This window comes from Hyla sarda, chromosome 4, assembly GCF_029499605.1.
Source record: "Hyla sarda isolate aHylSar1 chromosome 4, aHylSar1.hap1, whole genome shotgun sequence".
In the NCBI taxonomy this organism is placed as follows: domain Eukaryota; kingdom Metazoa; phylum Chordata; class Amphibia; order Anura; family Hylidae; genus Hyla; species Hyla sarda.
The window spans coordinates 80865049-80880952 of record NC_079192.1 but is presented as its reverse complement, the minus strand read 5'-3'; the positions used below and the strand labels follow the sequence as shown (position 1 = coordinate 80880952).

General features: G+C 42.6%; 1 protein-coding gene across 3 annotated transcripts in view; it reads right to left on the bottom strand.

The window, feature by feature from the left end:
* SLC4A5 (solute carrier family 4 member 5) overlaps positions 1 to 15904 on the bottom strand; it is a 193694-nt gene that overhangs the window by 144870 nt on the left and 32920 nt on the right. For 2 of the 3 annotated variants that reach the window (XM_056571490.1, XM_056571491.1), the window contains 2 exons: positions 10488 to 10549; positions 10206 to 10397 (listed from right to left, as the gene is read on the bottom strand). In XM_056571490.1, the coding sequence (XP_056427465.1) occupies positions 10206 to 10397; positions 10488 to 10536 (241 nt within the window). In that variant the 5' untranslated portion in view covers positions 10537 to 10549. Of the gene's footprint in view, positions 1 to 10205; positions 10398 to 10487; positions 10550 to 15904 lie in introns of those variants that run through there. The other variant, XM_056571492.1, reaches the window with a different exon arrangement.

Sequence of the window (15904 nt, the reverse complement as noted above, 5' to 3'; positions counted from 1 at the left end):
GTGTACCAGCTATTAATGAAATATCTGCAGCCAAACGGAAGTTATGTGGGAACATACATTTCCCATAGATTTGCATGGGAACTCCATAAGGACACATGACGTACTGGAACGTCATGTGTCCGCTCCCGATCTATAACGTAGCGGGTCGGGCCCGGGCCGGGACCCGTGGCTAATACTGCGCGGCATTGATCGCGGTGCCGCACGCTATTAACCCTTTAGACGCGGCGTTCAAAGTTGAATGCCGCCTCTAAAGTGAAAGTGAAAGTATGCCGTTAGCTCAGTGGGCTGTTCGGGATAGCCACGGCGAAATCGCGGCATCCGAACAGCTTACAGGACACCCGGAGGGTCCCTACCTGCTTCCTCGCTGTCCGATCGCCGAATGACTGCTCAGTGCCTGAGATCAAGGCATGAGCAGTCAAGCGGCAGAGTCATCGATCACTGGTTTCCTATGAGAAACCAGTGATCAATGTAATAGATCAGTGTGTGCAGTGTTATAGGTCCCTATGGGAGCTATAACACTGCAAAAAAAAAAGTGAAAAAAAAGTGAAAAAAAAATAAAAAAAAGTGAATAAAGATAATTTAACCCCTTCCCTATTAAAAGTTTGAATCACCCCCCTTTTCCCATAAAAAAAAAACACAGTGTAAATAAAAATAAACATATATGGTATCGCCGCGTGCGGAAATGTCCGAATTATAAAAATATATTGTTAATTAAACCGCATCGTCAATGGCGTACGCGCAAAAAAATTCCAAAGTCCAAAATAAGTCCTATCAATGCAAAAATGGTACCGCTAAAAACTTCAGATCACGACGCAAAAAATGAGCCCTCATACTGCCCCATATGCGAAAAAATAAAAAAGTTATAGGGGTCAGAAAATGACAATTTTAAACGTACTAATTTTCCTGCATGTAGTTATGATTTTTTACAGAAGTACGACAAAATCAAACCTATATAAGTAGGGTATAATTTTAACCGTATAGACCTACAGAATAAAGATAAGGTGTCATTTTTACCAAAAAATGTACTACGTAGAAACGGAAGCCCCCAAAAGTTACAAAACAGCGTTTTTTTTTCAATTTTGTCTCACAATGATTTTTTTTTTCCATTTCGCCGTAGATTTTTGGGCAAAATGACTGATGTCATTACAAAGTAGAATTGGTGGCGCAAAAAATAAGCCATCATATGGATTTTTAGGTGCAAAATTGAAAGAGTTATGATGTTTTAAAGGCAAGGAGGAAAAAACGAAAATGCAAAAACAAAAAACCCGACCCTTCCAAATGGGGGTAATTAAGGGTTAAATTAATTATCTTACATTTTTATTGGACTTATAAATAACATGTGACTGAGTATTATTGAAATATCTCCAGCTGTTTGGAAGTTATACAGTAACACATATTTCACATGGACTTGTATGGGACTTTAAACGAAAACCCTGACCCTGGCAAATGGGGGTGAGTAAGGGTTAAATCCCCAATTTTATATTTGTTGTTGACATATAAGTAACATGTGTGCCAAGTTTCCTGTTAATATCTTTAGCCGTTTGGACGTGATGCTGGAACATACACACACACATACATACATACATACACACTTAAACACACACACACACACACACACACACATTGGTCCTCATTTACTATTGCAAACCCGACATGTTTTGTCGGGTTGTGCGCCAGAAATTCTGTCTGCGCCAGAATGTGCGCCACAAATTCTGTCTGCGCCAGAATCTGCGCCAGAATTTGCGTCAGAATTGAAAAAAAAGCCTGACTAACTCTCCAATTTGCTAAGAAAACCCAAAAGGGGCGTGGCTTCCGGGGAAAGGGCGTGGTCTCTGAAAAGGGGTGTGTTCCCGACATTTTCACAAAAATCCTTAGTAAATAAACTTATTTACTAAGGTTTCCACATAAAATGTGGTGGATTGGAGCTGAGGAAAACCCGACAGATCAGAGCCTGTGTAAAAAAAGCAAAGTGTAGGGAAAGTAGAAAATGTAGGGAAACCTTAGTAAATACCGTGGAAAATAAATTGTAGGGAATTAAAACCCACAAAGATACCTACACAACACTCTTAGTAAATGAGGGCCATTGATTTTAATATATAGATGTACAAAGTATACACTAGAAAGTATACTATATTCTAAACACTATACAGTAAAATCTCCGTTAGTGGACACCTCCCAATAGCGGACAGTTTTAATTCCCCGGCATAGAGTCCTATAGGACTTAATGTATTTGCAACCTCCGAAAAGGGGACATTCCAAATAACGGTTGTGGACACACCTGAAAGGGGACAAAACATTCCCATTAGGGGACAAAACACTCCCAATAGGGACAACCAGGCATATGTGCCGGCCATACCTTGTACACAGGGCCGCCATCAAGGGGTACAGCCAATAACAAAGTAAGGGGCCCAGGCTGCACCCCCCTGTAGAAGCCCCAGCACAGAAGTAGAAGACCGCTCTTTAAGCAGTGGTCACCTGCTTCTGTACGCCCACCGGCCACATCATTCACCCTGATCCCTGTGCCACTTTATTTTCCCTGTGCCAAATCATCCTCCCCCCTTTATAACCCCCTGTGCCACATAATTTCCTCTTGTTCACCCCCTGTGCTATTTCATTCCCTCTTTATTACCCTCTGTGCAAATTCATCACCCCCTCTTTACCACCCCCTGTGCCATTTCTCTCCCCCCCCCCCGTGCCATTTCATTCCCACTTTATCCCTCTGTGCCATTTCATAAAGAGGGGTTGATGAATTTACACAGAGGGTAATAAAGGAGGAATAAAATGGCACAGGGGGATCAAGGGTAAATTATGTAGCACAGGGGTAAGCGGGGATAATTTGGCACAAGGCACGGGGGAATAGGGTGGCACAGGGGTGATGAAATGGTACAGGGGGTGATGAGAGATGATTAAACAGAACTGGGAGATTCTACTGTAATATTGCTTTTTATCATGATTTATAGATAATTACACTTTGGAGTGAGTACAGGACAATATTCCGTCATTTAGGGTGCATTCACACCACGTTTTTGCAATACAGTTCCCGTATAGGTTTTCAACGTGAAAACCGTATGGAATCATATTGAAAACCGTATGCATTGACTCTCCATTGAAAACCGTATGCCAAATGTTGCATCCGTTTTGCATCCGGTATGGCTTTGTCAGTTTTTTTCCTGTACCCAAAACTGTAGCCTACCATGGTTTTTGGTCCAGGTGAAAAACCGAATTAAACCGTATACGTTTTTTTTTTATTTACATGGGAGTCAAAGGGAACCATACAGAACCGTATGTGCGTACGGTTCCCTCCGGTTTTCACCATACGGTTTTTGACTTTTCACAGTCTTTTTTCTTGGAATTTCAATCAAACAAGTGAAACTTTATTCATAATGGAGTGAAAAGTTAAAAACATACTTTTTTTTCTTAAAAAACAGATGCAATCAGACTTTATTTTTCAAACCGTATACGGGTTAAAATTTGTACACACGTTTTGATACAGTTTAGTCAGGTTTTGAGGAATCCGTTTTTCATCAAAAACCTGATACAGGAACTGTATTGCAAAAACGTGGTGTGAATGTAGCCTTAGGTTGCATTCACATCTCGTTTTGTACATACGGGCGCCAGATCCGGTGGGGGGAGGGGCAAACCGGGTGCTCCCGTACTCCGGCCGGATCAGCCTGTGACTCCATTTACTTTAATGAGCCAACCAGAGTCAAACAGTGACTCCGGTCAGCTCAGTTTTGTCCCGTATGCGGTTTTGGACCAGACCTAAAACCGTAGTATACTATGGTTTGAGGTCAGGACAGGAAACCGCATACGGGTCAAAACTGAGCCTACCGGAGTCACCGTTTGCCTCCGGTCGGCTACGGGCGGCTCATTAAAGTAAATGGACTTAGGGGCTGATCCGGCTGGGGTATGGGAGCACCGGGTTTTCCCCTCCCCCAGCCGGATCCGGCACCTATATGTACAAAAGGAGATGTGAATGCAGCCTTAGAAAGATTTTTGAGCCTTTTTTCCCAATATGGGACATCTCTCAATAGTGGACACTTTTTTATTCCCTGTTAGTGTCCGCTATTGGAAGATTCTACTGTACCTGGGGGAAATTAGTTTACATTTTGGGAGATTTCATCTCTGAAACCTGCAGAATAATGAATGTAGCTCTGGACTATACTATAGGCTATAATATAGGATCAGTACAAGATAAGTAATGTTATATAGTTAGAAGATAACTCAACTTTTTAGGCAGATATAACTGTAAGCTGTAAAATGGTGTCTGAAGGTTACATAGTTACATAGTTACATAGTTAGTACGGTCGAAAAAAGACATATGTCCATCAAGTTCAACCAGGGAATTAAGGGGTAGGGGTGTGGCGCGATATTGGGGAAGGGATGAGATTTTATATTTCTTCATAAGCATTAATCTTATTTTGTTCCAGGAATGTATCTAATCCTGTTTTAAAGCTGTTAATTGTTCCTGCTGTGACCAGTTCCTGAGGTAGACCGTTCCATAAATTCACAGTCCTCACGGTAAAGAAGGCGTGTCGCCCCTTGAGACTAAACTTTTTTTTCTCCAGACGGAGGGAGTGCCCCCTCGTCCTTTGGGGGGGTTTAACCTGGAACAGTTTTTCTCCATATTTTTTGTATGGGCCATTAATATACTTATATACGTTTATCATATCCCCCCTTAAACGTCTCTTCTCAAGACTAAACAATTGTAACTCCTTTAATCGCTCCTCATAGCTAAGATGTTCCATGCCCCATATTAGTTTAGTCGCGCGTCTCTGCACCCTTTCCAACTCCGCAGTGTCCCTTTTATGGACAGGTGACCAAAACTGAACAGCATATTCCAGGTGAGGCCGTACCAATGCTTTATAAAGGGGGAGTATTATGTCCCTGTCCCTTGAGTCCATGCCTCTTTTGATACATGACAATATCCTGCCGGCTTTGGAAGCAGCAGCCTGACATTGCATGCTATTCTGTAGTCTGTGATCTACAAGTACACCCAGATCCTTCTCTACCAGTGACTCTGTCAGTTTAATCCCCCCTAAGACATACGATGCATGCAGGTTATTAGTACCCAGATGCATAACTTTACATTTATCCACATTGAACATCATTTGCCAAGTGGATGCCCAGACACTTAGTCTATCCAAGTCATCTTGTAACTTATGCACATCCTCTATAGACTGTACTGTGCTACAAAGCTTGGTGTCATCTGCAAAGATAGAACATACATCTTTAATTTTCCTATATACTTTAACTTGTTTTATTGCATTTTTCAGAAGAAAACAAACGTAGAGGAACTACATGCAACAGTGTATATAAGGCTGCATTCACACTTCGTTTTTACATTGCGGGTGCCGGATCTGGCTGGGGGAGGGTTAAACTCCCGTACCCCAGCCGGACCAGCGCTGAAATCCATTTACTTTAATGAGCTGACCGGAGACAAACGGTGACTATGGTCGGCTCATTATTGACCCGTATGCAATTTCCGGACCGGACCTAGTATACTATGGTTTTAGGTCCGGTCACAAAACCGGATACGGGTAAAAATGAGCCGACTGGAGTCACCGTTTGACTGCAGTCGGCTCATTAAAGTAAATGGATTTCAGTGCTGGTCCGGCTGGGGTACGGGAGAGCCTGGTTTACCCCTCCCCAGCCGGACCGGCACCCATAATGTAAAAGCGAAGTGTGAATACAGCCTAACTGGTTATTTTTCTAGACACGTAGCATATGTGTGTTTCTAAACAGTCTTTGAGTGTAGAAGGATGGCTACTACAGTTACTCAGGTGATGTCCATACTGTATGGCTTTTTTTTAACAAGTCACAGATTTGCTCAGTAGTTTGCATGAATACTTTAAAGTGTCACACAAAATGTTGGCAAAGTGTTCTGTAAGCAACTTGGATTCTTTGCCCAGATGAACTTCCTCTATAGATAGCTGATTTTACATGGTTTTACTGATGGGGACTTTTGTCATCTTAAGGAGACTGGCCCTTCTCATTAAAATTAGATATTAAAGGAGTACTGTTCTGGAAATAATTTCTATTACTCAACTGGTGCCAGAATGTTAAACAGATTTGAAAATTACTTCTATTTAAAATCTTAACCCTTCTAGTACTTATCAGCTGCTGTATGCTCCACAGGAAGTTCTTTTCTTTTTGAATTTCCTTTCTGTCTGACTACAGTGCTCTCTGCTGACACCTCTGTCCATTTTAGGAACTGTCTGGAGCAGGATAGGTTTGCTCCTACTCTGGACAGATTCCTAAAATGGACAGAGGTGTCAGCAGAGAGCACTGTGGTCAGACAGAAAGGAAAGAAAAAAAAAGAACTTCCTCTGGAGCATGCAGCAGCTGATAAGTATTGGAAGGGTTAAGATTTTTACATATAATTTTCAAATCTGTCTAACTTTTGGGCACCAGTTGATTTAAAAAAAATATATATTTTTCCAGGGTAGTAACCCCTTTAAGGCCCTGCACACAAAAGAAAAAAGTAGAAGGATCAGACATGCTGGATTTAAGCTGCCTGATCCTTTCGCTCTCACAGCAATATGCCACTGACAAAGGAGTCTGGCAGCAGCTTACCCCTTCTGTCCCTATTCAGAACATGTCATCACTCGGCCAAACTGAATGGTCACACATGTGTGAGAAGACATCCTCTGATCTAAGCAGAGGAGCAAAGGAAAAGAGTAGACAAACACAGCAGTTGTGAAGAGTAAAAGGGCTTTGGTGTTCCAGCTTCAGGGACTCCTCCAAGAACCAGTGAATATACTGTTATGTGTGGAGGCAGACTGGGCCTTATACTATACTATATAGTAGTAGGCCCCATATAGCTGCCCCCTATATTGGTCAGTATAGACGGTAAATGCTACTGATATATGGGAGGCTAATACTACAGGGTGGGCCATTTATTTGGATACACCTTAATAAAATGGGAATGATTGGTGATCTTAACTTCCTGTTTGTGGCACATTAGTATATGTGAGGGGGGAAACTTTTCAAGATGAAAAGTTGGTGGTGACCATGGCGGCCATTTTGAAGTCGGACATTTTGAATCCAACTTTTGTTTTTTCAATAGAAAGAGGGTCTGGATTGGTTTTAATGTAACTTTATTCTTTCATGAGTTATTTACAAGTTTCTGACCACTTATAAAATGTGTTCAATGTGCTGCCCATTGTGTTGGATTGTCAATGCAACCCTCTTCTCCCACTCTTCACAGACTCATAGCAACACCGCAGGAGAAATGCTAGCACAGGCTTCCAGTATCTGTATACACTGCTATATACTACTATATACACTGCAGGAGAAATGCTAGCACAGGCTTCCAGTATCTGTAGTTTCAGGTGCTGCAGAATGGGCAAAACAAAAATTGGAACAGGACCCTCAGTTTACGCAGAAGATTTTGTTCAGTGATGAGGCAAACTTTTATGTGAATGGTGAAGTTAACAAACAAACCCACCGCTATTGGTCTGACACTAACCCACATTGGATAGATCCCTCCAACACTGTTGGAACACAAAAATTGATGGTATGGTGTGGTATATGGGGTACAAAGATAGTGGGGCCATTCTTCATCAATGGAAACCTCAAGGCCACTGGATATGCAAAATTGCTACATGATGATGTGTTTCCCTCTTTATTCACTGAAGCTGGCATGTTCCCTGAGTTTTTCCAGCAAGATGATGAACCACCACATTATGGGTATCAGGTCCGAGCATTCCTAGATGAACAGTTTCCTGGAAAGTGGATTGGTCGTTGTGGGCCAGTTGAATGGCCCCCAAGGTCTCCCGATCTGACCCCCTTAGACTTTTATCTTTGGGGTCATCTGAAGGCAATTGTCTATGCTGTCAAGATACGAGATGTGCAGCACCTGAAACTATGGATACTGGAAGCGTGTGCTAGCATTTCTCCTGCGGTGTATATAGTAGTATATAGCAGTGTATACGGATACTGGAAGCCTGTGCTAGCATTTCTCCTGCGGTGTATATAGTAGTATATAGTAGTGTATATGGATACTGGAAGCCTGTGCTAGCATTTCTCCTCCAGTGTATATAGTAGTATATAGCAGTGTATACACATACTGGAAGCCTGTGCTAGCATTTCTCCTGCGGTGTTGCTATCAGTGTGTGAAGAGTGGGAGAAGAGGGTTGCATTGACAATCCAACACAATGGGCAGCACATTGAACACATTTTAAAAGTGGTCAGAAACTTGTAAATAACTCATGAAAGAATAAAGTTACGTTAAAACCAAGCACATCATTGTTTTTCTTGTGAAATTCCCAATAAGTTTGATGTGTCACATGACCCTCTTCCTATTGAAAAAACAAAAGTTGGATTAAAAATGGCTGACTTCAAAATGGCCGCCATGGTCACCACCTATCTTGAAAAGTTTCCCCACTCACATATACTAATGGGCAACAAACAGGAAGTTAATATCACCAACCATTCCCATTTTATTAAGGTGTATCCATATAAATGGCCCACCCTGTATATTGGGACAATATGAGGGCCCAATACTATGTGGGAACAATGAGGGCCTAATACTACACGTGTAGTATACGACAATATGGGGGCCAAGTAATATAGGGAGACAGTTTGGCGCCTACTGTTATATGGGGCAGTATGAGACTCTCCTATTATATGGTGGCCTACTGCTATATGGGGACAGTATGGGGCGCCTAATCAAATATGGAGGCAGTGTGGGGGTGTATTGCTAAATGGGGGCCTACTACTATATGGGTACAGTATAGAGCCTACTGCTATATGGGGGCAGAGTTATATTGGGGATGTCCAGGGTCGTGGGGGCATCAGGGGAGGAGCCCAGTGCAATTCTAGCAACATATTTTCCAGCCACATCCCTGCCTATAAGTACACTGAAACAGGGCTGGCCTAGAATTGTGTAACATATATGGTTGCTCAGGGCACATCAGCTACCCATGCTGAAGGGGAAGCCACACATTTAATAATATCGGTAAAGAAGATACTGAATAATTCTGTACTCACCGCTCGGCTCTCGACTCAAGGCTCCTCTTGTGGAATAAACCGAGGACACCGGACTGCAGACTTTGTGCCTCTGAGCGCACACAGTCTGCAGTCCGGTGTCTCCGGTTTATTCCAAAAGAGGAGCCTTGAGTCAAGAGCCGAGCGGTGAGTGCAGGATTATTCAGTATCTTCTTTACCGTTTTTTTGCTGACACCTAACCCTTTTATACGTCTTAGCACCTCCAACGCAGACTCACTTATATTTTAACTGGATGATCACTGTACTGCTAGAATTCTCGTAAAATTAATACTTGATCCATACTACATGGGTAGTACCATCGTTTCCCTTCTCACCTACATACACATTTCATAATATTAACTGCGTAGCTGTATTTTTTTAGACAAGACATTGTACAGCATTGTCATTAGCTTTCTTAAAGTATGGGGCTCACATTTGGTCATGGTATATTTTTATCGTTGGAGGACTGTATGGGGGTAGTTACATGGTGTGACACGTTACAGCATAATGTTTTTGTAATGTATTGTGGTGGTGGCATTGTATAGCATTTATATTTAGGCAGATGTTTGGAAGTGTCTGATGTATGTGCCATTCTGTATGAAACTTATAATTAAGCACTGCGTTGGATGGTTATTTGTACACTATATGGCAGTATGCTTTGTGGGTAAGGGTCGGGCTTCATAAATAAGGAACAACAAAAACTAGTCTGGCACTGCTACACCACTAGGATCCGTACTCCGCCAGCATCCAACAGATGTACCTTCAGTGTTATGGAGTGTTACGTGTTGCTCTGACTGTAACTTCAATTTGGCTAATACACTTTAAAAGAACAATGAAAGTCGGCACTCACCACATCTTCTGTATTTCTTCTTTATTTAAAATACTCACATATTACACAGGACGGGACGACATGTAGGGGGGGGGGTACCCCAAGGCGACAGCACTGTTTTGCACGCTGATGTGCTTCAACTGCGAAACACATCAGCATGCGAAACAGTGCTGTCACCTTGTGGTACTCCCCTCCCCCTACATGTCATCCCGTCCTGTGTAATATGTAAGTATTTAAAATAAAGAAGAAATACGGAAGATGTGGTGAGTGCCGACTTTCACTGTTCTTCTGAAGTGTATGTTCATAAATAAGGCCCTATGTTGAAGCATTGATTGGTTCACACATATATGGACTCAGCTCTGGATCCTGAGAATACGTCACTTACCGGTTCGGCTGATGTTGCAGTTGTCATTGTCATAGCTGAGTCTTCCTCCTCCATCTGTATCTGAATGCTCATCTCTGTCATAGTGCTTCTCATTTTCACTGCTCCTATCTCGGCTGGACAAAGATCTTCTTCGACGTCTTTTTCTTCTGTAACTCCGTGGAGCTGGCACTCCAATGTAGATAGAGTGGTAATCTGGAGAGAGGCCAGACAGGACTGTAAATCACCATTGTGAGCCATCACTATATCATTTACTACATGACTAATATTATTCTACACTCATACCCTCTTCATCTTCATATCTCTTCCTAGAGCCGCTGATATCATCATCCATTGTATCCTAAAAGCTAAAAGACAAAACACAGGAAAATAAGGCATGATGGAATCATTTTAACTACATTTTAACTAAATTGATTACTGAGTTAACAGAGAGAAACCTAAATCAACATTAAATAGTGGATTCATGGCTTCAGGTTTGTTAGAATTATATATTAATGTGTATATATGTATGTTCCAGCATCACTTTCAACTGACTGGAAATATTTCAATGAAATTTGGTAAACATGTTACATATATGTCAACTAAAAATATAGTAGTGTTAAATTAACCTTAACTCATTCCCATTTGGGGTTTATGTCTAAAGTCCGTTGCAAGTCTATGGGCTTCTGATACGTTACTCCACAAGCTCCATTCTGCATCTCCTGGTGACTATGTCAGTACTTGTAAGTCATGCCCCTCCCACGAGCCATACCTCTTCTATTTCCACCCCTTTTTTTTGTTTTAGCTTAAAGCCAAAAACACCATTTTCGTCCGATACACCCACATCACAGGACAGGATATAAGGTTGGAATGTGAGGACGGGATATGAGTTTGGGATATGAGGATGGGATATGAGGAAGGAATACAGGGTCGGCATATGAGGTCTGAATATGAGGACTGGGTATGAGGATGGGATGTGAGGTCTGAATATAAGGACGGGATATGAGGTCGGGATATGAGGTCGGGATATGAGGTAGGGATATGAAGACAGGATATGAGGTTGGGATATGAAGACAGAATATGAGGACAAAAGCGCCATTGTTGCTTTTTCTCTCCCACAAGGTTTAGGTAGGAAGACGGGGCAACACTGGGTACTTTGCTAGTACTATAATATAGATCTTCATGGTACAAAACCAGAGTTTTTATGTAAGATTATAGTGAAAGTTCCATTGGGAAAAGTAACAAAAGAACCTGTTGCCATAAGATTAAAACTAGCTAAAAGAAAATGCCCAAATTTTAAGACCCAATTCAAGTCCAGTCAAGTCAAGCCCCTCCTACAAGCCATACCTCTTCTATTTTCACCCCTTTTTTTGTTTTTGCTTAAGGCCAAAAACACAATTTTTGTCCAATACACCCACATCACAGTAAAGGATATGAGGTTGGGATGTGAGGATGGGATATAAGGACGGCATATGAGGTCTGAAAATGAGGATGGGGTATGAGGATGGGATATGAGGTCTGAATATTAGGACGAATATTAGGTAGGGATATGAAGACAGGATATGAGGTCGGGATATGAAGATAGGATATGAGGTTGGACATGGAGACAGGATATGAAGTCGGGATATGAGGACAGAATATGAGGACAAAAGCGTCATTGTTGCTTTTTCTCTCCCACAAGGTTTAGGTAGGAACTCTGCTAGTACTATAATATAGATCTTCATGGTACAAAACCAGAGTTTTTATGTAAGATTATAGTGGAAGCTCCATTGGGAAAAGTAACAAAAGAACTGTTGCCATAGGATTAAAACTAGCTAAAAGAAAATGCCCAAATTTTAACAATAGAACATTTAAGACCCAACCTTCAATTTGTGATTTAACTTAGAATTAAAATTTTTGAACACAGAGCTTCAAATCCCCTGCGACACATAGAGCTAAATGATAAAATTCTATAGGAGTATAGGTGCCAGTAAAATTAAGTATATGATCACATTAGTGACGGAGGCTCAGTTTGGGGCCTCTGTTGCAGATTCCATTAACAAGCAAAAGGAGCTGGCATGTATCATTCAGCCCAGTGCATTGACAAAATCCTATGTTAGTTATTTTTTAGCTAAATGGGCACTGTCACTGTAAAATACTTTTGGCATCTTGTAGAGATATGTCAAAAGATTTGATTGGTCGAGGTCTAAGATTTCAGGCTGTGACCAATAGCTAGAACTATCTAAAAGAAGAGTGTCCTAAGTGAGACAAATTTACAGTGTAAGTCTACGGGATTGTCTCAGTTAGCTGCACTGACTCAGACCCCGACTGATAAAAAATTTGGACATGGCTCTAGGACATGTCAAAAGTGACAGGTAGACTGTAAGATTTCATTATGTTTACTTTGCTTCCAACATGTAAAAATGAAGGCTAGGAGGAGGTTTAGTCGTCCCTTGTAACTACCTTTTCAAAGGCTTTTTCTATCTGTGCTACTTTTTCAGATTAAGAAGCACCATGGTAAAATGACTATGGCAGCTTTGTTTACATTTTTTGATCAGTTATTTGACACATACTTGGCCTGTCCTCTGGTGGGGTGGTCTTCTTCCTGTTTCTGGGGCTCGGTGCATAATACTGCAGCTCAGCTAATCGCCAGCCACAGCAGTGCCCCACCTCGGCCAGTGATTGGCTGAGTGGCAGCCTGATGTATTGAGCCCTGGCACTGGTCTTTTTCCTGGTGCCAGGGCACAATACGTCACATTTCTGCTCAATCACTGGCCAAGGTGGAACATCACTCCGGCTGGAGATTAGCTGAGCTGCAGTGTTAGGCTTCATTCAGACTCCCGTTATGCCCAGTCAACAACGGCCGTCAAACTCTCTTTTTTTATTTTTTGGGGGAGTTTGATGGCCGTCATTTTGACAGGGGGCAATGGGCAACAGCAAGTCCCGATGGACCCCATTATAGTCAATGGGGTCTGTCGGGTGTCGCTATTTTCTGAGAAAATAGCGGGAGAAAAAGACAGTGGAAGCACTATATTTTTCCCTGCTATTCCCCCCGGCGATCCTGACAGCCGTCACACTACTGGGTCATAACGGTAGTGTGAAATGGGCCTAGCATGTCAGGCCCAGAGGACAGCAATACTGGCAGCACCAGGTGAGTGGTGGAAGGTAAGTAAAGGTAAATTGCAGCAGTCCGGGCATATGAATCCAAAAAAACTATTTATCGGGAGTACTTCTTTAAATGGCAGGCATTGGTGTTATATATGGCCTTTAAAGGCAGAGCCATCACCTACCGTGGTCTTAATTCTGAACCTGTTTCATATTGCCCGGCACGTGACATACACATACATCAATGGCCAGGAAGGGGCTGAATAACAAGTTATTCTTATCCATAGCTAGACCTCCAAAAGAGAAACCTCCTCCCCAGAGCTATTGAAAATTCAATAACTAGAGTTACACTCTCATCATGATTTATGATCAACAAAACATGTGTGATGTCCCAGTACAGGACATGGTCCTGTACTACCCTTAGGCCCTGTCAGGTTGAGTCCCTTAGTGACCTTGGGGCTCCCCTGCAGGGACTCTGTTGGTTTTATAAATGTGTGTGTATCACTTTAATGCTTAGACATTAATGCGTAGTCTCAAGGACCTGTGAGTAAGCGGCCATTGCAATTCACTCTTTACTCTTAGCACTTACCACCAGCTACCTTACTGAGTTCAGCTACCAGAGAACTCAGGGCAAGTGATCAGCATCTGGAATGCAACAAAGCTACTGTTTCTCCAGTAGGTCTCAAGTCTATGCCTGCTGTCACTGAAACTAGTCAAGTCCTGCACATAGTCAAGTCAAGTCTAATTACAAGTCAACTACAAGTATATTGGTCCAGCAAGCTGCGAGGTCCTCTGGGTCCTGGCAACCTCTCTGGGAATTCTGGCCTTAGCTGTGTAGATAATTACACCTGTCTTCTACTTAGTAAAGCTTCCTGTCACGATCACACCCTATGGGTCCAGCCAAGATGCTGGAGAGAGTGTGATGGTGCAAGGGTTAAAGCCGCCAGACCTCTGGGTATCCACTACAAGTCCCAGCAAGTCACCAAATTAACCCTTAGATAAACGTGTTTTACCAGAGCCTCCTTCAGAAAGGTGAGCTCATATATTTAGAGATCAAAGACCAGAGCTGATTAATTAAACATTTAATCTGATAAAAGGTATCACAGTGCTGACTATATAAAAATACAGAAACAAATGACATACAGGTAAAAAAATATATAAAAGAGTTTAGCAAGACAAGTTCAGAAAACAAAAGATGAAGTTCTTACAGCATGATGATATCAGTCCATGAGTGAGTTCCAGCTGTTCTTAGGATGGTCTTGTCAGCTTGTTGCCCAGCATTGAACACCCAACTTTGAGTCTAGCATTGTTTTAAATGTCATATCTGCTTTCTTGGGAGGGAGACTCCATTCCCCCCTCCCCTCTGGTCCCACCAGGTGGGGCATCTCTCTTCCTGGCCCCTTATCTGTTTGATTATATGATGGGACCAGAGTGCATGACTTCAAAAGAGCCTTTGACTTCAAAGGAGAAGTAAACAAACAGCCAGACCCCCAATAAAATGCAATACACAAAACACAGTCTGAATGACCTCTCCCCCCTGGCTTGTATAATACATCACACAGTTATAATTATAATACACATATAGGATTTTAATAATCAGGCCTTGGGCCTGACGCCTCCGTTTGAACATAACTGGTTGTGGACTCTCATTTCACTACTAGCAATTGGGATAGCGGAGAATCCGGGCGTGTGGTGTTCCGGAACCAGAAAACCACACTGGCGTCACAAACCCTAGGGGTTAATACCATCCAGCCCCGGGGGTTAAAACCATCTGATCCCACCAACCTACACCTCCACACCCGTGGTCCCACCATTCACCCGGTGGTCCACCACAAAAGGTTGGCATCACGGAAAAGGATACGGGTGTGTGCCTTAACCACTCAGCCACCCAGTCAAGTCAGGCCACCCATCAACAGTATGCGAGTGTGTGCCGAAGGCAAGTTGCCGCAAGTCCTACCCCCCAAGTCTCAACTGTGTCTAATTGAAAGTTTCATGTCTTTGTAAAAAAGTGTGCCAGCCAAGTGTACGGGACTGTGTCCTTGAAATAAGTTTATGTGCTGGCGCTGAAGAAATAGTGGTGGAGGTTAAAATTACAGTGTTGTCGGTGGCAAAGAAGTTTACAAAAGTTGGATTTACAATGTGCAAGATCAGAACAAAAGTAAGGTGCAAGGTGTAGAATGAAATGGCACTGTCCGGACTGTACTCAATGGATGATGGCTGTGGTAGATACTTCAAGGAGATCGGGTAGGCAGACATATGTTGGGGGTGCAGGTTTAACAGAAAAAGTCCAATAATAGGTACATTTGTAGAGGAAAAAAACGCACTCACCCACAGTGGATGTGCTGCAAACAAGGAGAATTTTATTCAACCGGGTGTAGAAGTTCGGAACAGGTGGAGGACGTGGAGGAGAAAGAAATGCAACTAGTTTCGCTCCCTAGGGAGCTTTATCCAGCTAATGTGCCACGAAAGTAATGCTGCACGCCAAAATGTCTGTTGTACCTGAAAGGGTTAAAGATCTGCTGGAAAAGCGCACCAAAGGTTCCCACCAGAGCCAATGTCCCGCCCTAGGGCGGAGAAACAATGTCGTGGGGTCCAGTCTGAAGTGGAACTTAAAAGGTCCGCCCCTTGTTGCCAGGGGG